This window comes from Nerophis ophidion, linkage group LG18, assembly GCF_033978795.1.
Source record: "Nerophis ophidion isolate RoL-2023_Sa linkage group LG18, RoL_Noph_v1.0, whole genome shotgun sequence".
NCBI classification, from domain to species: domain Eukaryota; kingdom Metazoa; phylum Chordata; class Actinopteri; order Syngnathiformes; family Syngnathidae; genus Nerophis; species Nerophis ophidion.
In genome coordinates, this window is record NC_084628.1 from 36,484,150 (window position 1) to 36,502,606 (window position 18,457).

Consider the following 18,457-nt stretch of genomic DNA (forward strand, 5'->3'; position numbering starts at 1 on the left):
AATAATGAACTGGCAGCAGCCAGCGTCATCTCACAAGACCCTCGGGTGCCGTGAATGTCAATCAAGCAAGCTACGGAATTTGCCGCCAATGTTTTTCTTGTAAAGTGTATGGAAGCTGGATGAATTAGATGCCAAAAACCAACCACTTTCATGTGGTATTGTACAAAAAGGACAACTTTTTTTCTCCTCCATTTGAAAATGTGGGCGTTATCATCATTACTGTCCGATTCCAATCAATGCAAGTCATCAGAATCAGGTAATACACCAACTTATATTCTTGTCTTCGTGAAAGAAAGACGTCTATATGTGTTACACATGCTTGTATTATCATTAAACACATTTAACTTGTTTACAAAAATGTCTCTTTCATAAATAAATAAATATAAATGATATATATAAATGAGGTAGATCCCCTCGAGTTGGTCAATTGAAAAGTAGCTCGCCTGCAGAAAAAGTGTGGGCACCCCTGGTGTAGTATGAACAAAGGTAATGGAACAGTATGACTTCTTTATACTCTTGTTTTTACACAATTTTTTACATTATTTACAATCATTGAATGAAAAGTATTGTAGTCTGGTTATTACAGTGGCAAGTAAAGTGTTTTTACATTATTTTTTTTACATTATTTACAGTCATTGAATGAAGAGTATTGTAGTCCGGTAATTACAGTGGTAAGTAAAGTCATCTTGTGTGTGCGGTTTGTGCAATTGTGATAAGTGTTAATCAGCTTTGCAGTTGAGCAGTCTGATGGCTTGGGGATAGGAGGAAGATATATTATTTTTTTATATATATATATTATCAGTAAAAAATATTCCCTACAAATTATACAAATACTATATTCTTGCATTTATTTTGTGTGACGAGATAGGCCACAGCGCCCCTCGCAACCCCAAAAGGGAATACGCGGTAGAAATGGATGGATGGATTAGTACAATTGTATATTTTACTTGTATTTTGATGTATAGCTCACTAAATATTGTATTATTATTTCTAATAATGATAATAATTGTAATACATTTTAATTTGTCATTATCATATAAAACTACTGCTACTACCATTTATATTAATACAGCGCCATATTTAATGTTAATTATAAATAACGGCACTCATTTTTTAACAGGCGATTAATGCGCATGCGCTCATTTTGACCCTCCGGTTGTGCCGTAGCGTGGTAACTCGGCTGCAGTTTACTTATTACTTATTAGCCACAAGCGAGCAGAAAAGGATAAAAGAAAGTCCACCGTATGGAAATATCAAGTTTAGAGCCATGGAAAGTTGTTCTCCTGACCAGAAAGGACACATTTTCGCCGTGAGAAGAGGCGACGTCCCTGCCCGTTCTAAAAGTGGGTGATGTTTCACTTCCGAGTTTGAATTACGATTTAAGTGCACTGATAACATTATATTTACATAGTTACTGTGACTGCTATTGTCAATAAGATGACATAAAATCTCAACATAAATAAAAAAAGGTCGGTAGGAAGTGGAAAGGAGACTTTATTATTATTATTATTGCAAACAGTCGATCTGACATCAAAACACGTCAAGACACTTTCTCAAACCAATCACACGCTCTTCCGGCTTCAAAATAAAAGTCTTACGCTGCACATCCGGTTTAACTATATTTACAGCAGTTTTTGAAACCAAGAGCTACTTCTTGGGTACTGATTAATGCGAAGGGCTACCAGTTTGATACACACTTAAATAAATTGCCAGAAGTAGCCAATTTACTCAATTTACCTTTAATAAATATATATATATATATATAAAAAAAGGTATTTCTGTCTGTCATTCTGTCGTACATTTTTTTTCCTTTTACGGAAGGTTTTTTAGAATTTTAATGACATGTTTTAATTAGGTTAAAATCCAATCTGCACTTTGTTAGAATATATAACAAATATCTATCTAAAAATTGGACCAAGCTATATTTTTTAACAAAGACAAATCATCATTTCTTCTAGATTTTCCAGAACAAAAATTTTAAAAGAAATTCAAAAGACTTTGACATAAGATTTGAATTTGATTCTAAAGATTTTCTAGATTTGCCAGAATACTTTTTTTGAATTTTAATAATAAGTTTGAAGAAATATTTCACAAATATTCTTTGTCGAAAAAACAGAAGCTTAAATGAAGAATTAAATGAATTTTTTTTTATTATTCTTTACAATAAAAAAAAAAAATACTTGAACATTGATTTAAATTGTCAGACAACAGAGGAAGGAATTTAAAAGGTAAAAATGTATGTGTTTAAAAATCCTAAAATTATTTTTTTAAGGTTGTATTTTTTCTCTAAAATTGTCTTTCTGAAAGTTATAAGAAGCAAAGTAAAAAAAATTATGAATTTATTTATTTATAATTTTTTTAAAAATTAAATCAACATATAAATATACAATTTATTTAAACAAGTGAAGACCAAGTCTTTAAAATATTTTCTTGGATTTTCAAATTCTATTTGAGTTTTGTCTCTCTTAGAATTAAAAATGTCAAGCAAAGCGAGACCAGCTTGCTAGTAAATAAATACAATTTAAAAAAAATAGAGGCAGCTCACTGGTAAGTGCTGCTATTTGAGCTATTTTTAGAACAGGCCAGCAGCGGGTGACTCATCTGGTCCTTACGGGCGACCTGGTGCCCGCGGGCACCGCGTTGGTGACCCCTGATTTGCAGTATAAAACTATCTTACACTACAGTCAGTTTTGTCAATAAGGGATGGGTACTGAATCCGGTACGTTTTTGGCACCGACTGAAACTAGTCGGTACTGCGGGGCACCGATTCACATAAAATCCAGGGGTGCCATTTTCTTTTATATATATATATTTTTATTTATAATATGTAACATTTACATATAAGCAAATAAATAATAATGAACAAAACATGTAAAGAAACAGTACAAAACAACGCCAGGGGGTTGTAAACTCAATAAAGCAACTACAATAGAAGACTTTTTCCAATTTTTAAAATTTTTTATAATCCTTTATTTATAATATGCAACCTTTACATACAAGAAAAGAAATAATAATAATCAAAACAAGTACAGGAACAGTGCAAAAAAAGTACAGCACCAGGGGGTTGTAAACTCAATAAAGTAAGTAAAATAGAATGCAAAATATCAAAGATGTCCGATAATGACTTTTTTGCCGATATCCGATATTGTCCAACTCTTAACTACCGATTCCGATATCAACCGATACCGATATATACAGTTGTGGAATGAACACATTATTATACCTAATTTTGTTGTGATACCCCGCTAGATGCATTAAACAATTTAACAAGGTTTTCCAAAATAAATCAACTCAAGTTATGGAAAAAAATGCCAACATGGCACTGCCGTATTTATCATTGAAGTCACAAAGTGCATTACTTTTTTTTAACATGCCTCAAAATAGCAGCTTGGAATTTGAGACATGCTCTCCCTGAGATAATCTTGAAGCCCACTACAACTATGAGAAGTACTATAATTTGACTTTCACAAAGTGCATTATTATTATTATTTTTTTAAACATGCTACAAAAACAATGAAAGCACACAGCTTCAGTCCAGAGTATACGAGAGAAAGAAAGTAAACAATAACATAGTCCTCCTTTAGTAGACAGTCTGGCATACTGTATAACATGAAATTATAAACCGGGCTCAATCTGCCCTGCTCTAATGTATTTGTATGAGTAACAAAAATGTGCTGCAAGTTAGTGGTGAGTGCTTGAAGTGGCCTGGCAGAGCTTCTGAAATGCTGTGTTGAGACACGGCATCTCCGTTCACTGCAGGCTGCTTTCAGTGTTTGCTTTTCATCAATCTTCCGCTTGTATTCATCCTGTATCTCCTTATGATTCTTGAAGAGGTGGGAGATCAAATAGCTCGTATTAAAGGAAGACGTCTTGGTTTTTCCTCGCATAATTTTTGCAGTCATTGCAAATTGCCAGTTTTTTATCCGTCAGACACATTTTAAAACAATCCCAAACCGTAGACATGGTGTCGTTAGTCAGTCACCGAGCGAGCTGGCTTGTTAGCCACGGCTCCAGCATAACAACAACACACTCTTGTTGTTGTTATGCTACACTCGCAGGCGGTTTGATGATGTCATCAAGCGTCGCCAGTAAACCTCTCATGCTGCAGTCCTCAACTCCTGTGTTGTGTGTGAGAGAGGGGAGAGGGGCTGCTGACTGGAAGACGCAACTGCTCAGTACTGCTCCCTACGTCCGTGTTTTACCGGACATGCACCGTTTTTAAAAAATCATCAATTTTACTTTTTGAAACCGATCCCGACAATTTCCCATATTACATTTTAAAGCATTTATCGGCCGGCCGATATCATCGGACATCTCTAATTATTAGCCCTCCACGCAATAACATCAACAAAGCTCAGCTTTTGTGCGTTCACGCTCAGCATAAAACGTTTGGTGGACAAAATGAGTCAAAGGAGTGGCATAAATTACGTCTTTCTGTGGCAGCGACGGAGAAAGTTGTACATGTAAACCAACTGTGGTGAGTTAAGGTATGCCAAGGGGTACGGGAGATTTTTTTTTAAAATAGCAACAATTCAAAAATCCTTTATAAATATATTTATTGAATAATACTTGAAGAAAATATGAATGTAAGTTCATAAACTGTGAAAATAAATGCAACAATGCAATATTCAGTGTTGACAGCTAGATTTTTTTGTTGAGATGTTCCATTAATATTGATGTTAAAGATGTCTTTTTTTGTGAAGAAGTTTTTAGAATTAGGTTTATGAATCCAGATGGAGCTCTATTACTGTACAATCCCCAAAGAGGGCTCTTTAAGTTGATTACTTTTCTGTGTAGAAATCGTTATTTATAATTGACTCACTTGTTTATTTTTCAACACGTTTTTATTTATTTTTATATCTTTTTCTTCTCAAATAGTTCAAGAAAGACCACTACAAATGAGCACTATTTTGCACTGTTATACAATTTAATAAATCAGAAACTGATGACGTAGTGATGTATTTTACTTCTTTATCGGGTTTTTTCAACCAAAAATGCTTTGCTCTGATTAGGGGGTACTTGAATAAAAAAAAATGTTCACAGGGGGTACATCACTGAAAAAAGGTGGAGAACCACTGAGTTAAAGCAGTGGTCCCCAACCACCGGGCCGCAGAATAATTTTTTATTTAAATTTTTTTTTTTTTTTTTCAATTAAATCAACATAAAAAACACAACATACACTTACAATTAGTGCACCAACCACAAAAACCTCCCCTTTTCATGACAAAAACCTCCCTTTTTCATGACAAAAAAAAAAAAAAAACGTTAAGCGTTGACCGGTCCGCGGATACAAAAAGGTTGGGGACCATCGAGTTAAAGAACCGCCAAAATTAGTCTGACAAAACGGCGCTGTGAAGCATAAACACAAATATTAAGCAGTGGGCTTTCTACTAATTAGGAAGGTTTGTGTTATTTTTGTCCTCCGACAGAAACATTATTAAAATAACAAATATATATTTTCCCTACCATCTTTTTCCATTTTTGAAAAAGCTCCAGGGAGCCACGAGGGCTAATTTGGGTTGCTGACCCCCGAATCAATACATTATTTGGGGCAATGTAGCTCGGTTGGTAGAGCGGCCGTGCCAGCAACTCGAGGGTTGCAGGTTCGAACTCCGCTTCCTTTTTTATGTTGATTTAATAAAAAATAAAAAAAATCTTTTTTTTTTTTCTTTTTTTTTAAAATAAAAAATCCTTCTGCGGCCACGGCCCGGTGGTTGGGGACCACTGGTTTAAAGGAAAGGCGACTTTTTTTTTGCAATGTGTTGCTGCCATTAAATTCCAAGTTAATGATTATTTACCCCCAAAAATTGAGTTTCTCAGTTCGAAAATTAAATATCTTGTGTTCGCAGTCTTTTCGGTATAGCTTGGTTGCCAGCAACTTGAGGGGTTCCAGGTTCGGACTCAATCCTAGTCACTGCCGTTGTGTCCTTGGGCAAGACACTTTACCCACCTGCTCACAGTGCCACCCACACTGGTTTAAAATGTAACTTAGATATTGGGTTTCACTATGTAAAGCACTTTGAGTCACTAGTGAAAAATATATATAAATATAATTCACTCACATTATTTATAGCACTAAATGTTATTTAAGAGGTCATACTTGACTTAAATGACAGGAAAAATAAACACTAAAGTCCAATCACTAGGATGTCAGAAAGATGTCGGTGTTGTACTTGTAGTTACTTTTTCATGTTTGTCCACTTGCAGGCTCTGCTGCTCAATGGCTCGCTCCCAGAGGAGGACCAAGATGGATCAGTGAGCTTCGGTGACAACCGGGCTAACGCCGAGCAGCAGCTGGTACGGTGCCCTCTTTCCGTGTCTCTGCCAACCCTGCGAAAACGCTCAACAACACCCTCGGTGTCGTGCGCGAACTCTCGGTCCTTCTGTTGTGTTAATGTTCGTCGCCATCGCTCCGGTCTGGAGAGTGTTAATTAATCAGAGTGATCCGTAAGCACTTGTCAGCGTCTTCCTATTTTCCCCGCTCTATCTAATTATTAGAGCTGTGAATCTTTGGGTGTCCCACGATTCGATTCAATATCCATTCTTGGGGTCACGATTCGATAATATATAGATTTTTTTCGATTCGATTCTTGATTCAAAAACGATATTTTTCCGATTCAAAAGGATTCTGTATTCATTCAATACATAGGATTACAGCAGGATCTACCCCAGTCTGCTGACATGCTAGCAGAGCAGTAGATTAAAAAAAAAAAAAAAAAAAGCTTTTATAATTGTAAAGGACAATGTTTTATCAATGCAACGTTGTATCGATCCATTGTGGGGAAGAAGGAGCTGAGCCGGAATGCAAAGCTCTCAGTTAACCGATCGATCTACGTTCCCATCCTCACCTATGGTCATGAGCTTTGGGTCATGACCGAAAGGATAAGATCACGGGTACAAGCGGGCGAAATGAGTTTCCTCCGCCGGGTGGTGGGTCTCTCCCTTAGAGATAGGGTGAGAAGCTCTGCCATCCGGTTGGATCTCAAAGTAAAGCCGCTGCTCCTCCACATCGAGAGGAGCCAGATGAGGTGGTTCGGGCATCTGGTCAGGATGCCACCCGAACGCCTCCCTAGGTAGGTGTTTAGTGCACGTCCAGCCGGTAGGAGGCCACGGGGAAGACCCAGGACACGTTGGGAAGACTATGTCTCCCGGCTGGCCTGGGAACGCCTCGGGATCCCCCGGGAAGAGCTAGACGAAGTGGCTGGTGAGAGGGAAGTCTGGGCTTCCCTGCTTAGGCTGCTGCCCCCGCGACCCGACCTCTGATAAGCGGAAGATGATGGATGGGTGGATGGAATGTTTTATCAACTGATTGCAATAATGTAAATTTGTTTTAACTATTAAACGAACCAAAAATATGACTTATTTTATCTTTGTGAAAACATTGGACACAGTGTGTTGTCAAGTTTATGAGATGCGATGCAAGTGTAAGCCACTGTGACACTATTGTTCTTTTTTATTATTTCGATCTATCCATCCATCCATTTTCTACCGCTTATTCCCTTTTGGGGTCGCGGGGGCGCTGGCGCCTATCTCAGCTACAATCGGGCGGAAGGCGGGGTACAGTCTGGATAAGTCGCCACCTCATCGCAGGGCCAACATAGATAGACAGACAACATTCACACTCACATTTACACACTAGGGCCAATTTAGAGTTGCCAATCAACCTATACCCAGGTGCATGTCTTTGGAAGTGGGAGGAAGCCGGAGAACCTGGAGGGAACCCACGCATTCACGGGGAGAACATGCAAACTCCACACAGGAAGATCCCGAGCCTGGATTTGAACCCAGGACTGCAGGAACTTCGTATTGTGAGGCAGACGCACCAACCCCTCTTCCACCGTGAAGCCCTTTTTTTAAAATTATTTTTATATTATTATTTTTAATCACTGCTATGCTGAAATTATAACTAATATTGATACTGTTGTTGGTAATATTCATTTTTGTTTCACTACTTTTGGTTTTTTCTGTGTTGTGTTTGTGTCTCCTATCAATTCAATCAATCAATCAATCAATGTTTACTTATATACCCCTAAATCACTAATGTCTCAAAGGGCTGCACAAACCACTACGACATCCTCGGTAGGCCCACATAAGGGTAAGGAAAACTCACACCCAGTGGGACGTCGGTGACAATGATGACTATGAGAACCTTGGGGAGGACGAAAGCAATGGATGTCGAGCGGGTCCAACATGATACTGTGAAAGTTCAATCCATAATGGATCCAACACAGCAGCGAGAGTCCCGTTCACAGCGGAGCCAGCAGGAAACCATCCCAAGCGGAGGCGGATCAGCAAGCCGATACACAGGCAAGCGGTCCATCCTGGGTCCCGACTCTGGACGAGCGGTCCATCCTGGGTCCCGACTCTGAACAGCCCGTACGTCATCCATGGCCACCGGATCGGACCGGACCCCCTCCGCAAGGGAGAGTGGGACATAGGAGAAAAAGAAAAGAAACGGCAGATCAACTGGTCTAAAAAGGGAGTCTGTTCGATTGCTCTGTTCATTGCAGTTCTGGGTGTTGTTGGGTCAGGTTTGGTTTTGGAATTGGATTGCATTATGGTATTGCTGTGTAGTGGTTTGTTGGATTGATTAAAAAAATAAAACTTTTTTTTTTTATGAATGAAATAAGTTTATTTCGGTCATATAATCAATCAAATCAAATCAAATCAATCAACCATTGTGTGTGATCAGTTTTACAGTACATGTTATATGTATACAATAATGCACATTTTCACACGAAAGGAAAGAAAAAGAATCACCAAAAAAGGAATAGGCTGAAGCCAGAGCTTATATTTGCCTATCCTATACCTTCACAGAAAATTAGATTGCCTGGAACATCAACATAAAAAAAATAAATAAATCAAAAATCAATGGGATGAAAGTAATTGTAACTATATTTGATCATTTTCAATTATTTCACCTTTCAATGTTTTCTTAAACCTTACCAAAGAAGTGCATGTCTTCAGCTCATCACTGAGCTTGTTCCACCATTTAACTCCTAAAACTTTTATATTTGTTCTCGCTTTACCTATTTCAAAAATCGATATCCCCCGTAAATTATAGTTTTCTCCGCTTATATGAATTTTGAATTAAACAAAAAAAAAATTGATTTTTTAAAAATGAGAATCGCTACAAAGTTCCTCTAGTCCTGTTCCTCTAGTCCTGGGTTCAAATCCAGGCTCGGGATCTTTCTGTGTGGAGTTTGCATGTTCTCCCCGTGAATGCGTGGGTTCCCTCCGGGTACTCCGGCTTCCTCCCACTTCCAAAGACATGCACCTGGGGATAGGTTGATTGGCAACACTAAATTGGCCCTAGTGTGTGAATGTGAGTGTGAATGTTGTCTGTCTATCTGTGTTGGCCCTGCGATGAGGTGGCGACTTGTCCAGGGTGTACCCTGCCTTCCGCCCGATTGTAGCTGAGATAGGCGCTAGCGCCCCCCGCGACCCCAAAAGGGAATAAGCGGTAGTAAATGGATGGATGGATTCTGAATTGCACTCCTACTAATTATGATGCTCTTTTTTTTGTTTTCCTCTCAAGGTTGTAGTCCGCAGCCGCCTTGACCAAAGCACAGAGGAAGCCCTCGATCTCAAGGTGCGTTAAGTTCAATTAGCTCATTTCATCAGCGTTTTTGATTTTGCAATAAAACTGAAACAAAACGCTTCTCTTCATTAGCGGGAACTTCTGAGACACAAACAAGAAGCACGCCAAATCCAGGCCATAAAGGTAAGTGGACTGACATCAGTTATTTGGATTCCAGCATAGGGATCGGTCTATTCTACTAAACTCGACATTGTCTCTTTATTTACAAGAACTGTCATTTCCTGCACAAAATTGTGACCAAGATTTAGAGAAACTTTTATATGTTTCGAACTAGGGCTGGGCGATATATCGATATATTGCGGTTTTGTCTCTGTGCGATACAAAAAATGACTATATCGTAATATTCGAGTATACGTTCTCACGCAGGACTTTAAGCTGCGGGCGTACACTTCAGGCTCTTTTCTGTGTCTCCTCACAGACAAGCAGGCTCACATTCTTACATACGTCACAAACTGTCACATACATGCCCTCGCCCTGCAGAGAGGTAGCGGCGTGGCTAACGTTAGCTGCTAACGTAGCCGGACGAGAAAAAGAAGGTGCGGATCTGGTAACAATTGAAGGAAGACTTCATTCCCAATAAAAACAGCAGGGTTTCCATCGTCTGGCGGCGGTTCGGCTTCAAGCGGGAATATGTCGAACAGACAACCGTAATTTGTCAAGTGTGGGCCAAAAGCGTTGCTATAAAAAGTAGCATTACTGCTAATATGTAGCATCATTTGAAAAGTCACTCGCTAGAGAATTAAGAGAATTTCATAACCTTAGTAACATACAACAAAGTGAAGGACGAATACTATTTGATTTCCTATTATGCACCTCATTTTTATTCGACATTTGTCTCTGACAAATTTTGCAATTTATGTTTTGGAAATGACTTGAATGTTTGTGCCATTGCTTAATAACTTTAATAAATACGCTTTTGGTCAATTGACTTAGTTGGGATTTCCCTCTCTGCATGAAAGTTTAAAAGTAGCATATATGAATGCAGTATGAAGAAGAATGTTTTAATGTAGACACAGAATCATCATACTGCTGTGATTATATGCATCAAGTGTTCATTCAAGGCCAAGGCAAAATATCGTAATATCAATCAATCAATCAATGTTCATTTTCACATAGATTGTTAGACGCTAGGTGTTCATTTAGCTGCTCCGCAACAATTTTTTCGAGGATTTTTGAAATAAAGGGAAGGTGAGACACCGGTCGGTAGTTTACCATGAGGTCGGGATCGAGGTTAGGTCTTTTAAGGAGGGGATGAATAACAGCTTTTTTGAATGCTAGGGGAACATTGCCAGAGGAAAGTGATAAGTTTATAGCATAGCAGTGAAAGCTAACACCGTATTTGCGTCTGATGTCACCTAGCGGCAGCATGTAGATGCTGAAGAGTGCAGGGCCAAGGACCGAACCCTGGGGAACTCCACACGTTACCTTAACGTTGTCCGAAGTCATACTGTTATGGGAGACACACTGCACCCTGTCAGTAAGATAAGAGTTAAACCAAGACAGGGCAAAGTCTGACATACTAATTCGTGTTTTGTTACCTTCTAATAAAATATTATGATCGACGGTATCGAAAGCAGCGCTAAGATCGAGGAGCAGCAACATAGATGACGCATCAGAATCCATCGTTAGCAATAGATCATTAGTCATTTTTGCGAGGGCTGTCTCCGTAGAGTGATTTGCCCTGAAACCGGATTGAAAGGTTTCACATAGATTGTTAGACGCTAAGTGTTCATTTAGCTGCCCTGCAACAATTTTTTCGAGGATTTTTGAAATGAAGGGAAGGTGAGACACCGGTCGGTAGTTTACCATGAGGTCAGGATCGAGGTTAGGTCTTTTAAGAAGAGGATGAATAACCGCTTTTTTGAATGCTAGGGGAACAGTGCCCGAGGAAAGTGATAAGTTTATAATATTTAGCACTGATGGACCTAATAATACAAGGAGCTCCTTGATAAGTTTCCCAGGAAGTGGGTCAAGTAAACATGTTGTTTGTTTTATTCCAGTTACACGTTGTAACAATTCCTCTAATGTTATTTCCTCATAACGAGAGAAACTATTTTGGAGGGCAGTATCCGCCGTATATACAATCGTGTCAGTGTTAATAGAACCCCGTTGTAGCTGGGGCGCATTGTCTTTAATCTCCTTTCTAATGACTTCAATTTTCTTATTAAAGAATTGCAAAAAGTCATCTGCTGAGTGGGTGGAGCTACTGGAAGGGGTCCCTTGTTGGGTTAGCGATGCTACCGTACTAAACAAAAATTTAGGATCGTTTTTATTATGGCGGATGAGATTTGAGTAATATTCAGCTTTAGCTAAGGTAAGCATGCGTTTATAAGTTTTCAAACCATCACTCCATGCTTGATGGTGCACCTCAAGTTTAGTCGTGCGCCATTTGTGTAATATATACCGTATATCGGGATATGGCGTAAAATTATCGCGATATTAAAAAAAGGCAATATCGCCCAGCCCTATTCGAACTAAAGCTGCAGCTATCGAATATTTTAGTAATCGAGTATTCTATCGAATATCCCGATCGATTAATCGCGTAATCGAATAAATCATATTTTCGCTTTATATATATATATATATATAATATGTATTTTTTTTTTTTGTCCTGTCCAGCTTGTCAGGTTCAAACACTGATGACATCTATTGAACAAGACAAGAAGCAAGGAATTTAAACGGAGACAGAATTAAATTTGGCTCAATTGAGGAGAAACTCGTACACCTGTACCCTTGTATAGTATCTTACCACGCTCTGACAAAAGATTGTACGCCTCCTCTTTTATCCGGACATTCCCTGATCACATTGCAACAGCTGTTTCTAAGGGAGGGGGGTCGTAAACCGCCATCGTCTTTGTCACAAAGCTGTTGAAAGAAAAAGTCGTAAAACGGTTCAAAGTAAAGGTCCCTGGAGGGGAGTTTTTTGATTGATTGAAACTTTTATTAGTAGGTTGCACAGTAAAGTACATATTCCGTACAATTGACCGCTAAATGGTAACGCCCGAATAAGTTTTTCAACTTGTTTAAGTCGGGGTCCATCCTCTTTGCTTTGTAGCTCTCGGGTCAAGACAAAATGTTTCTGTGGATTACAATACATCAAAAAAACAGGACACCTTCATGTTGCTTCCCATCCTACACAGTGGAGTTTTACAAGCCTTTTGCTCGGTAGGATCAAAGACGGCTTTTCTCCTCTCGCCGGGCGAGCTCACCTCAATGTAACACAAAGTTTTGTGATAGCTTGGATACAATTATTCTGACATAGCTTCTCAGGCAAATCATATTGTAGATGAAGATGCCCATATTGGCAGTACAAATTTACTTTACAAAAGAGAATTATGGGATACTTCTCCCGTTGCCTTAATTGTATTTTGACTTTATTAAATGGATTTATGTTATTTTTTGGTGCAGCCGGGCCGAAGCTATATTTTTGCTTAATTAAGGTTTAATTATACATGTTAAGATGTGCCCTCAATTATTGTGTTTGGCCTGATTGCCTTTTATTTACTAAACGCCTGTTTTCATTTTTGAAGGCTGACATGCACAGCTGACATGCACAGCTGAAATGCGTCAGTTGCTTTCTCGACAGGTGCTGCAGCATCGAACTTGTGCTATTGTGGTATGCGAGCACCATGTTTGCATACAACTGCGTTTTCCTTCCATTTTAGTGTGAAGTGTTCGCACAGATTAGACGACTTTTGTCGCTTTTCAATTTCCTCGTTCTGCTATGGCTGTTGTCCACTGCTTTCTGCGGCGTCTGCCATTACCAGTTATGTTGGCGAAAAGGTTGACTAAACTCAACGTATTTTAAGGAGCGGGGTTATGCAGTGCAGTATGATCTGACGTAAACACGCTGTGCAATACCTAAACAGTTCGTGCGAAACGTGAGCTTTGACTACTAAACGAGGCAAAATGCTGTAAAAAAACCCCCAAAAACTTAACGATGCCTCGAGGCAGCAATGATTCCTCGAATATATTTTGTAATCCAATTACTCTGTTGATTTACATAAATAAATAAATAAATGGGTTGTACTTGTACAGCGCTTTTCTACTTTCAAGGTACTCAAAGCGCTTTGACACTACTTCCACATTTACCCATTCACACACACATTCACACACTGATGGAGGGAGCTGCCATGCAAGGCGCCAACCAGCACCCATCAGGAGCAAGGGTGAAGTGTCTTGCTCAGGACACAACGGACGTGACGAGGTTGGTACTGGGTGGGATTTGAACCAGGGACCCTCGGGTTGCGTACGGCCACTCTCCCACTGCGCCACGCCGTCTCTAAGATTTAAGCAAATCTATCTATCCATTATACACAGAACAAAAATATAAACTGGAGATGTCCGATAATGGCTTTTTTGACGATATTCTGATATTGTCCAACTCTTAATTACAGATTCCGATATCAACCGATACCGATATATACAGTCGTGGAATGAACACATTATTATGCCTTATTTTATTGTGATGCCCCGCTGGATGCATTAAACAATGTAACAAGGTTTCCAAAATAAATTAACTCAAGTTATGGAAAAAATTCCAACATGGCACTGCCATATTTATTATTGAAGTCACAAAGTGCATTATATTTTTTAACATGCCTCAAAACAGCAGCTTGGAATCAGGAATTACCAGCCGCTGATCTCGAAGCTGGTCCTGACACACCCCGCTTTGCTGCAGGTCCGCAGGCCACGCCCCCCCCCACAAAGGCTTACTCAAGGCAATCGCAACCTCCATTTGGAACAGTATCAGCCGCGGCACGAACTGTCTTTTCCTTCGGATTTAAAACTCCTTCCACCAACCCACAGAGCCTTAGGTATGAACTCGGAGACATTCAAAAGTTTTCTCTGTCAGAACATTCCTTCGAAAAAACTCTCTGCCGTTTCTTACACGACATTGCAATGCATACTTGATCAACAGCCATACAGTTTACACTAATGGTTGTAATATAAACAACTTTAACACTCTTACTAATATGCGCCACACTCTGTGAACCCACACCAAACACATTTCTGGAGAGCATTGGCTCTGTAGCACATTATAAACGCAGCATAGGGATTACCCATAATGCCATGCATCCGTGACTCTTGCCTATAGTATACACGCGCCCACCTCAACCAACGCACGGAGTGGGGTGTATGTGCATTGCATTCTGGGTAGGTGTTGTGTTGCGTTTGTGGTGTGTTGCAGGGGCGATGTTCTCCAGAGGTGTGTTTGTCATCGTTTAATGTGGGTTCGCGGAGTGTGGCGCGTATTGGTAGGAGTGTTGAAGTTGTTTTACATCACAACCATTAGTGTGATCTGTATGGCTGTGGAACAAGAACCCTGGTTTACACACAGTAAAAGCAAAACGTCACAAATTTAACCCGGCGGTTAAAGTAAGCACGCGCTTATTAATTTGGGGAGCGGGTTTTACCCGGCAGTAATTCAAGGCAGGCGGAGATTACACACCTGGCGGCTATTCAAGGAAATAGAGTAACTATGGTGGGGGCAGGATGTTACCAGCATGATTAAAAAACATCGCACTATTTATTTGAAACATTTACGAGCCACCATTACTTTCTAGTGTGGACCAGTATATTGTAGCGAAATTAGACACACCTCTGATATATGGATGAGTGTAAATTACCAACTACTATGTGCGCAGGTGCTCATTCTTGCTTAAGATTTGTGCTTTTTAATCATCAAATGTAGATTTATTTATATATATATATATATATATATATACATAAGGGGTGTAACAGTACACAAAAATGTCGGTTCGTACGTACCGCAGTTTAGAGGTTAATTTTCGGTACAGTAGCAAAACAACACATATACATTTTTTGGGCTATTTATTTACCAAATTTGTAAACAATGGCTTTATCCTTTTAACATTGGGAACACGTTAATCCACATTAAACTGCCTCAAGTTGTTGCTTACATTAAATAAAATGACAAAACTTTTCTTCTACATATAAAAAGTGCAACATTAAACAGTTTTAAGTCAACTCATCATGCTTAATTTATCACAGCATTTGGGAAGCCTGTAGTTGATTTTTATTATGTAAATGTTATATTTTTATCAACATGTGAGAGCAGGGACCCTGCCAATCAAAACTAGGCTGCTACATTACTAATGATTAATGTAACTATTGGTTAAAAAATTGTACAATAGCAATAGGAGGGACTATCCATCCCTGAACACCATGGAGTTCAAGTGAAATAACAGACAGACAGGGCTTTGCTGCCCCTAGCACGCTCTCTCTCACACACACACACACACCGCAAAATGAGCTAACGTTACGCTAAAAGCTAATTAGCCTTCACCTCAAGCCAGGACTGCGAGCGAGCTGAACAAGCAATGCAGTTTGAGTTTCTAGAACGTCAACAGGCTCATAGTGATGTTACTAGTAGTGTTTATAATAATTTGGGCAGAGTAGGCTGCCTTATGCTCACTTGCTCGATGCTCAAGCATTGACTCAATGCGCTCTGAATACGCACTGCTGATTGGCTGTTATCGCTTACTATGTAACCAATCTGATGGTTGTGTGGGTGGGACAATGCTGGGTGCTGACACAGAGGCAGAAGAAGCAAAGCAGCTTGGAAGACTTTAGCTTAGAAGCTCGTTCGGTACAACCCCGTTCCGAACCGAAACCCCCGACCCGAAACATCCATCCATCCATCCATTTTCTACCGCTTATTCCCTTTCGGGGTCGCGGGGGGCGCTGGCGCCTATCTCAGCCGACCCGAAACAATTCAATACAAATACACGTACCGTTACACCCCTAATATATTTGTATATATACGTATATGTATATGTATATATACAGGTATGTGTATATATACATATATGTATATATATATATATATATATATATATATATATATATATATATATATATATATATATATGTGTGTGTACAAACCCCGTTTTCATATGAGTTGGGAAATTGTGTTAGATGTAAATATAAACAGAATACAATGATTAGCAAATCATTTTCAACCCGTATTCAGTTGAATATGCAACAAAGACAACATATTTGAAGTTAAAACTGATAAACATTTTTTGTTGTTGCAAATAATCATTAAGTTTAGAATTTCATGCCAGCAACACATGACAAAGAAGTTGGGAAAGGTGGCAATTAATACTGATAAAGTTGAGGAATACTCATCAAACACTTATTTGGAACATCCCACAGGTGTGCAGGCTAATTGGGAACAGGTGGGTGCCATGATTGGGTATAAAAGCAGCTTCCATGAAATGCTAAGTAATTCACAAATAAGGATGGGGCGAGGGTCACCAATTTTTAAGCAAATTGTCGAACAGTTTTAGACAACATTTCTCAACGAGTTATTGCAAGGAATTTAGGGATTTTATCATCTACGGTCCATAAAATATTCATAAGGTTCAGAGAATCTGGAGAAATCACTGCACGTAAGCGATGATATTACGGACCTTTGATCCCTCAGACGGTACTGCATCAAAAACCGACATCAATCTCTAAAGGATATCACCACATGGGCTCAGGAACACTTCAGAAAACCACTGTCACTAAATACAGTTGGTCGTTACATCTGTAAGTGCAAGTTAAAACTCTTCTATGCAAAGCCAAAGCCATTTCTCAACAACACCCAGGAACGCCGCCGGCTTTGCTGGGCCTGAGCTCATCTAAGATGGACTGATGCAAAATGGAAAAGTGTTCTGTGTTCTGACGAGTCCACATTTCAAATTACATTTGGAAACAGTAGACGTGGTGTCCTCCGGAACAAAGAGGAAAATAACCATCTGGATTGTTATATGCGCAAAGTTCAAAAGCCAGCATCTGTGATGGTATGGGGGTGCATTAGTGCCCAAGGCATGTGTAACTTACACATCTGTGAAGGCACTATTAATGCTGAATGGTCCATACAGGTTTTGGAGCAACATATGTTGTCATCCAAGCAACGTTATCATGGACGCCCGTGCTTATTTCAGCAAAACAATGCCAAGCCACGTGTTACAACAGCATGGCTTCGTTGTAAAAGAGTGCGGGTACTTCCCTGGCCCGCCTACAGTCCAGACATGTCTCCCATCATAAAATGTGTGGCGCATTATGAAACGTAAAATACGACAGCCGACACCTCGGACTGTTGAACGACTGAAGCTCTACATAAAACAAGAATGGGAAAGAATTCCACTTTCAAAGCTTCAACAATTAGTTTCCTCAGGTCCCAAACATTTATTGAGTGTTGTTAAAAGAAAAGGTGATGTAACACAGTGGTGAACATGCCCTTTCCCAACTACTTTGGCACGTGTTGCAGCCATGAAATTCGAAATTAATTATTATTTGCAAAAAAAAAATAAAGTTTATGAGATTGAACATCAAATATGTTGTCTTTGTAGTGCATTCAACTGAATATGGGTTGAAAATGATTTGCAAACCATTGAATTCCGTTTATATTTACATCTAACACAATTTCCCAACTCATATGGAAACGGGGTTTGTATATTTACAGATATGTTTGTATATATGTATATATATATACATGTGTGTGTGTTTGTATGTATGTGTAAATATTCATATGGTTGTATATGCATGTATATGCATATGTGTATATATATATATATGTATGTATTTCAGAATGCAGTGAGGGAGGTAAATGAATGCTTGTATCTGTATGCTGATCACCTGCGGACATCTTTTTGATATGACTCTCATTAGGATGCTCTGCAGCAGCGGCTGTCTGTGCAGGAGGATGCGGTGCTGCAACTCAAACAGGAGCTACTGAGGTGCAACATGGCCAAAGATCAGTTGGAAGGCGAAAATGTATGTGTGATCATCTTCACACCAAGTATTTGACTCATGAACCCCATAATCGTCGTACTGCACCCA

General features: G+C 39.3%; 1 protein-coding gene across 3 annotated transcripts in view; it reads left to right on the top strand.

Moving 5' to 3' along the window:
- The window catches only part of dixdc1a (DIX domain containing 1a), a 52,127-nt gene that overhangs the window by 21,169 nt on the left and 12,501 nt on the right, over positions 1–18,457 (top strand). For all 3 annotated transcript variants that reach the window (XM_061878057.1, XM_061878056.1, XM_061878058.1), the window contains 4 exons: positions 6,208–6,297; positions 9,539–9,592; positions 9,674–9,724; positions 18,287–18,391. In XM_061878057.1, coding sequence (XP_061734041.1) covers positions 6,208–6,297; positions 9,539–9,592; positions 9,674–9,724; positions 18,287–18,391 — 300 coding nt within the window. The remainder of the gene's footprint in view (positions 1–6,207; positions 6,298–9,538; positions 9,593–9,673; positions 9,725–18,286; positions 18,392–18,457) is intronic.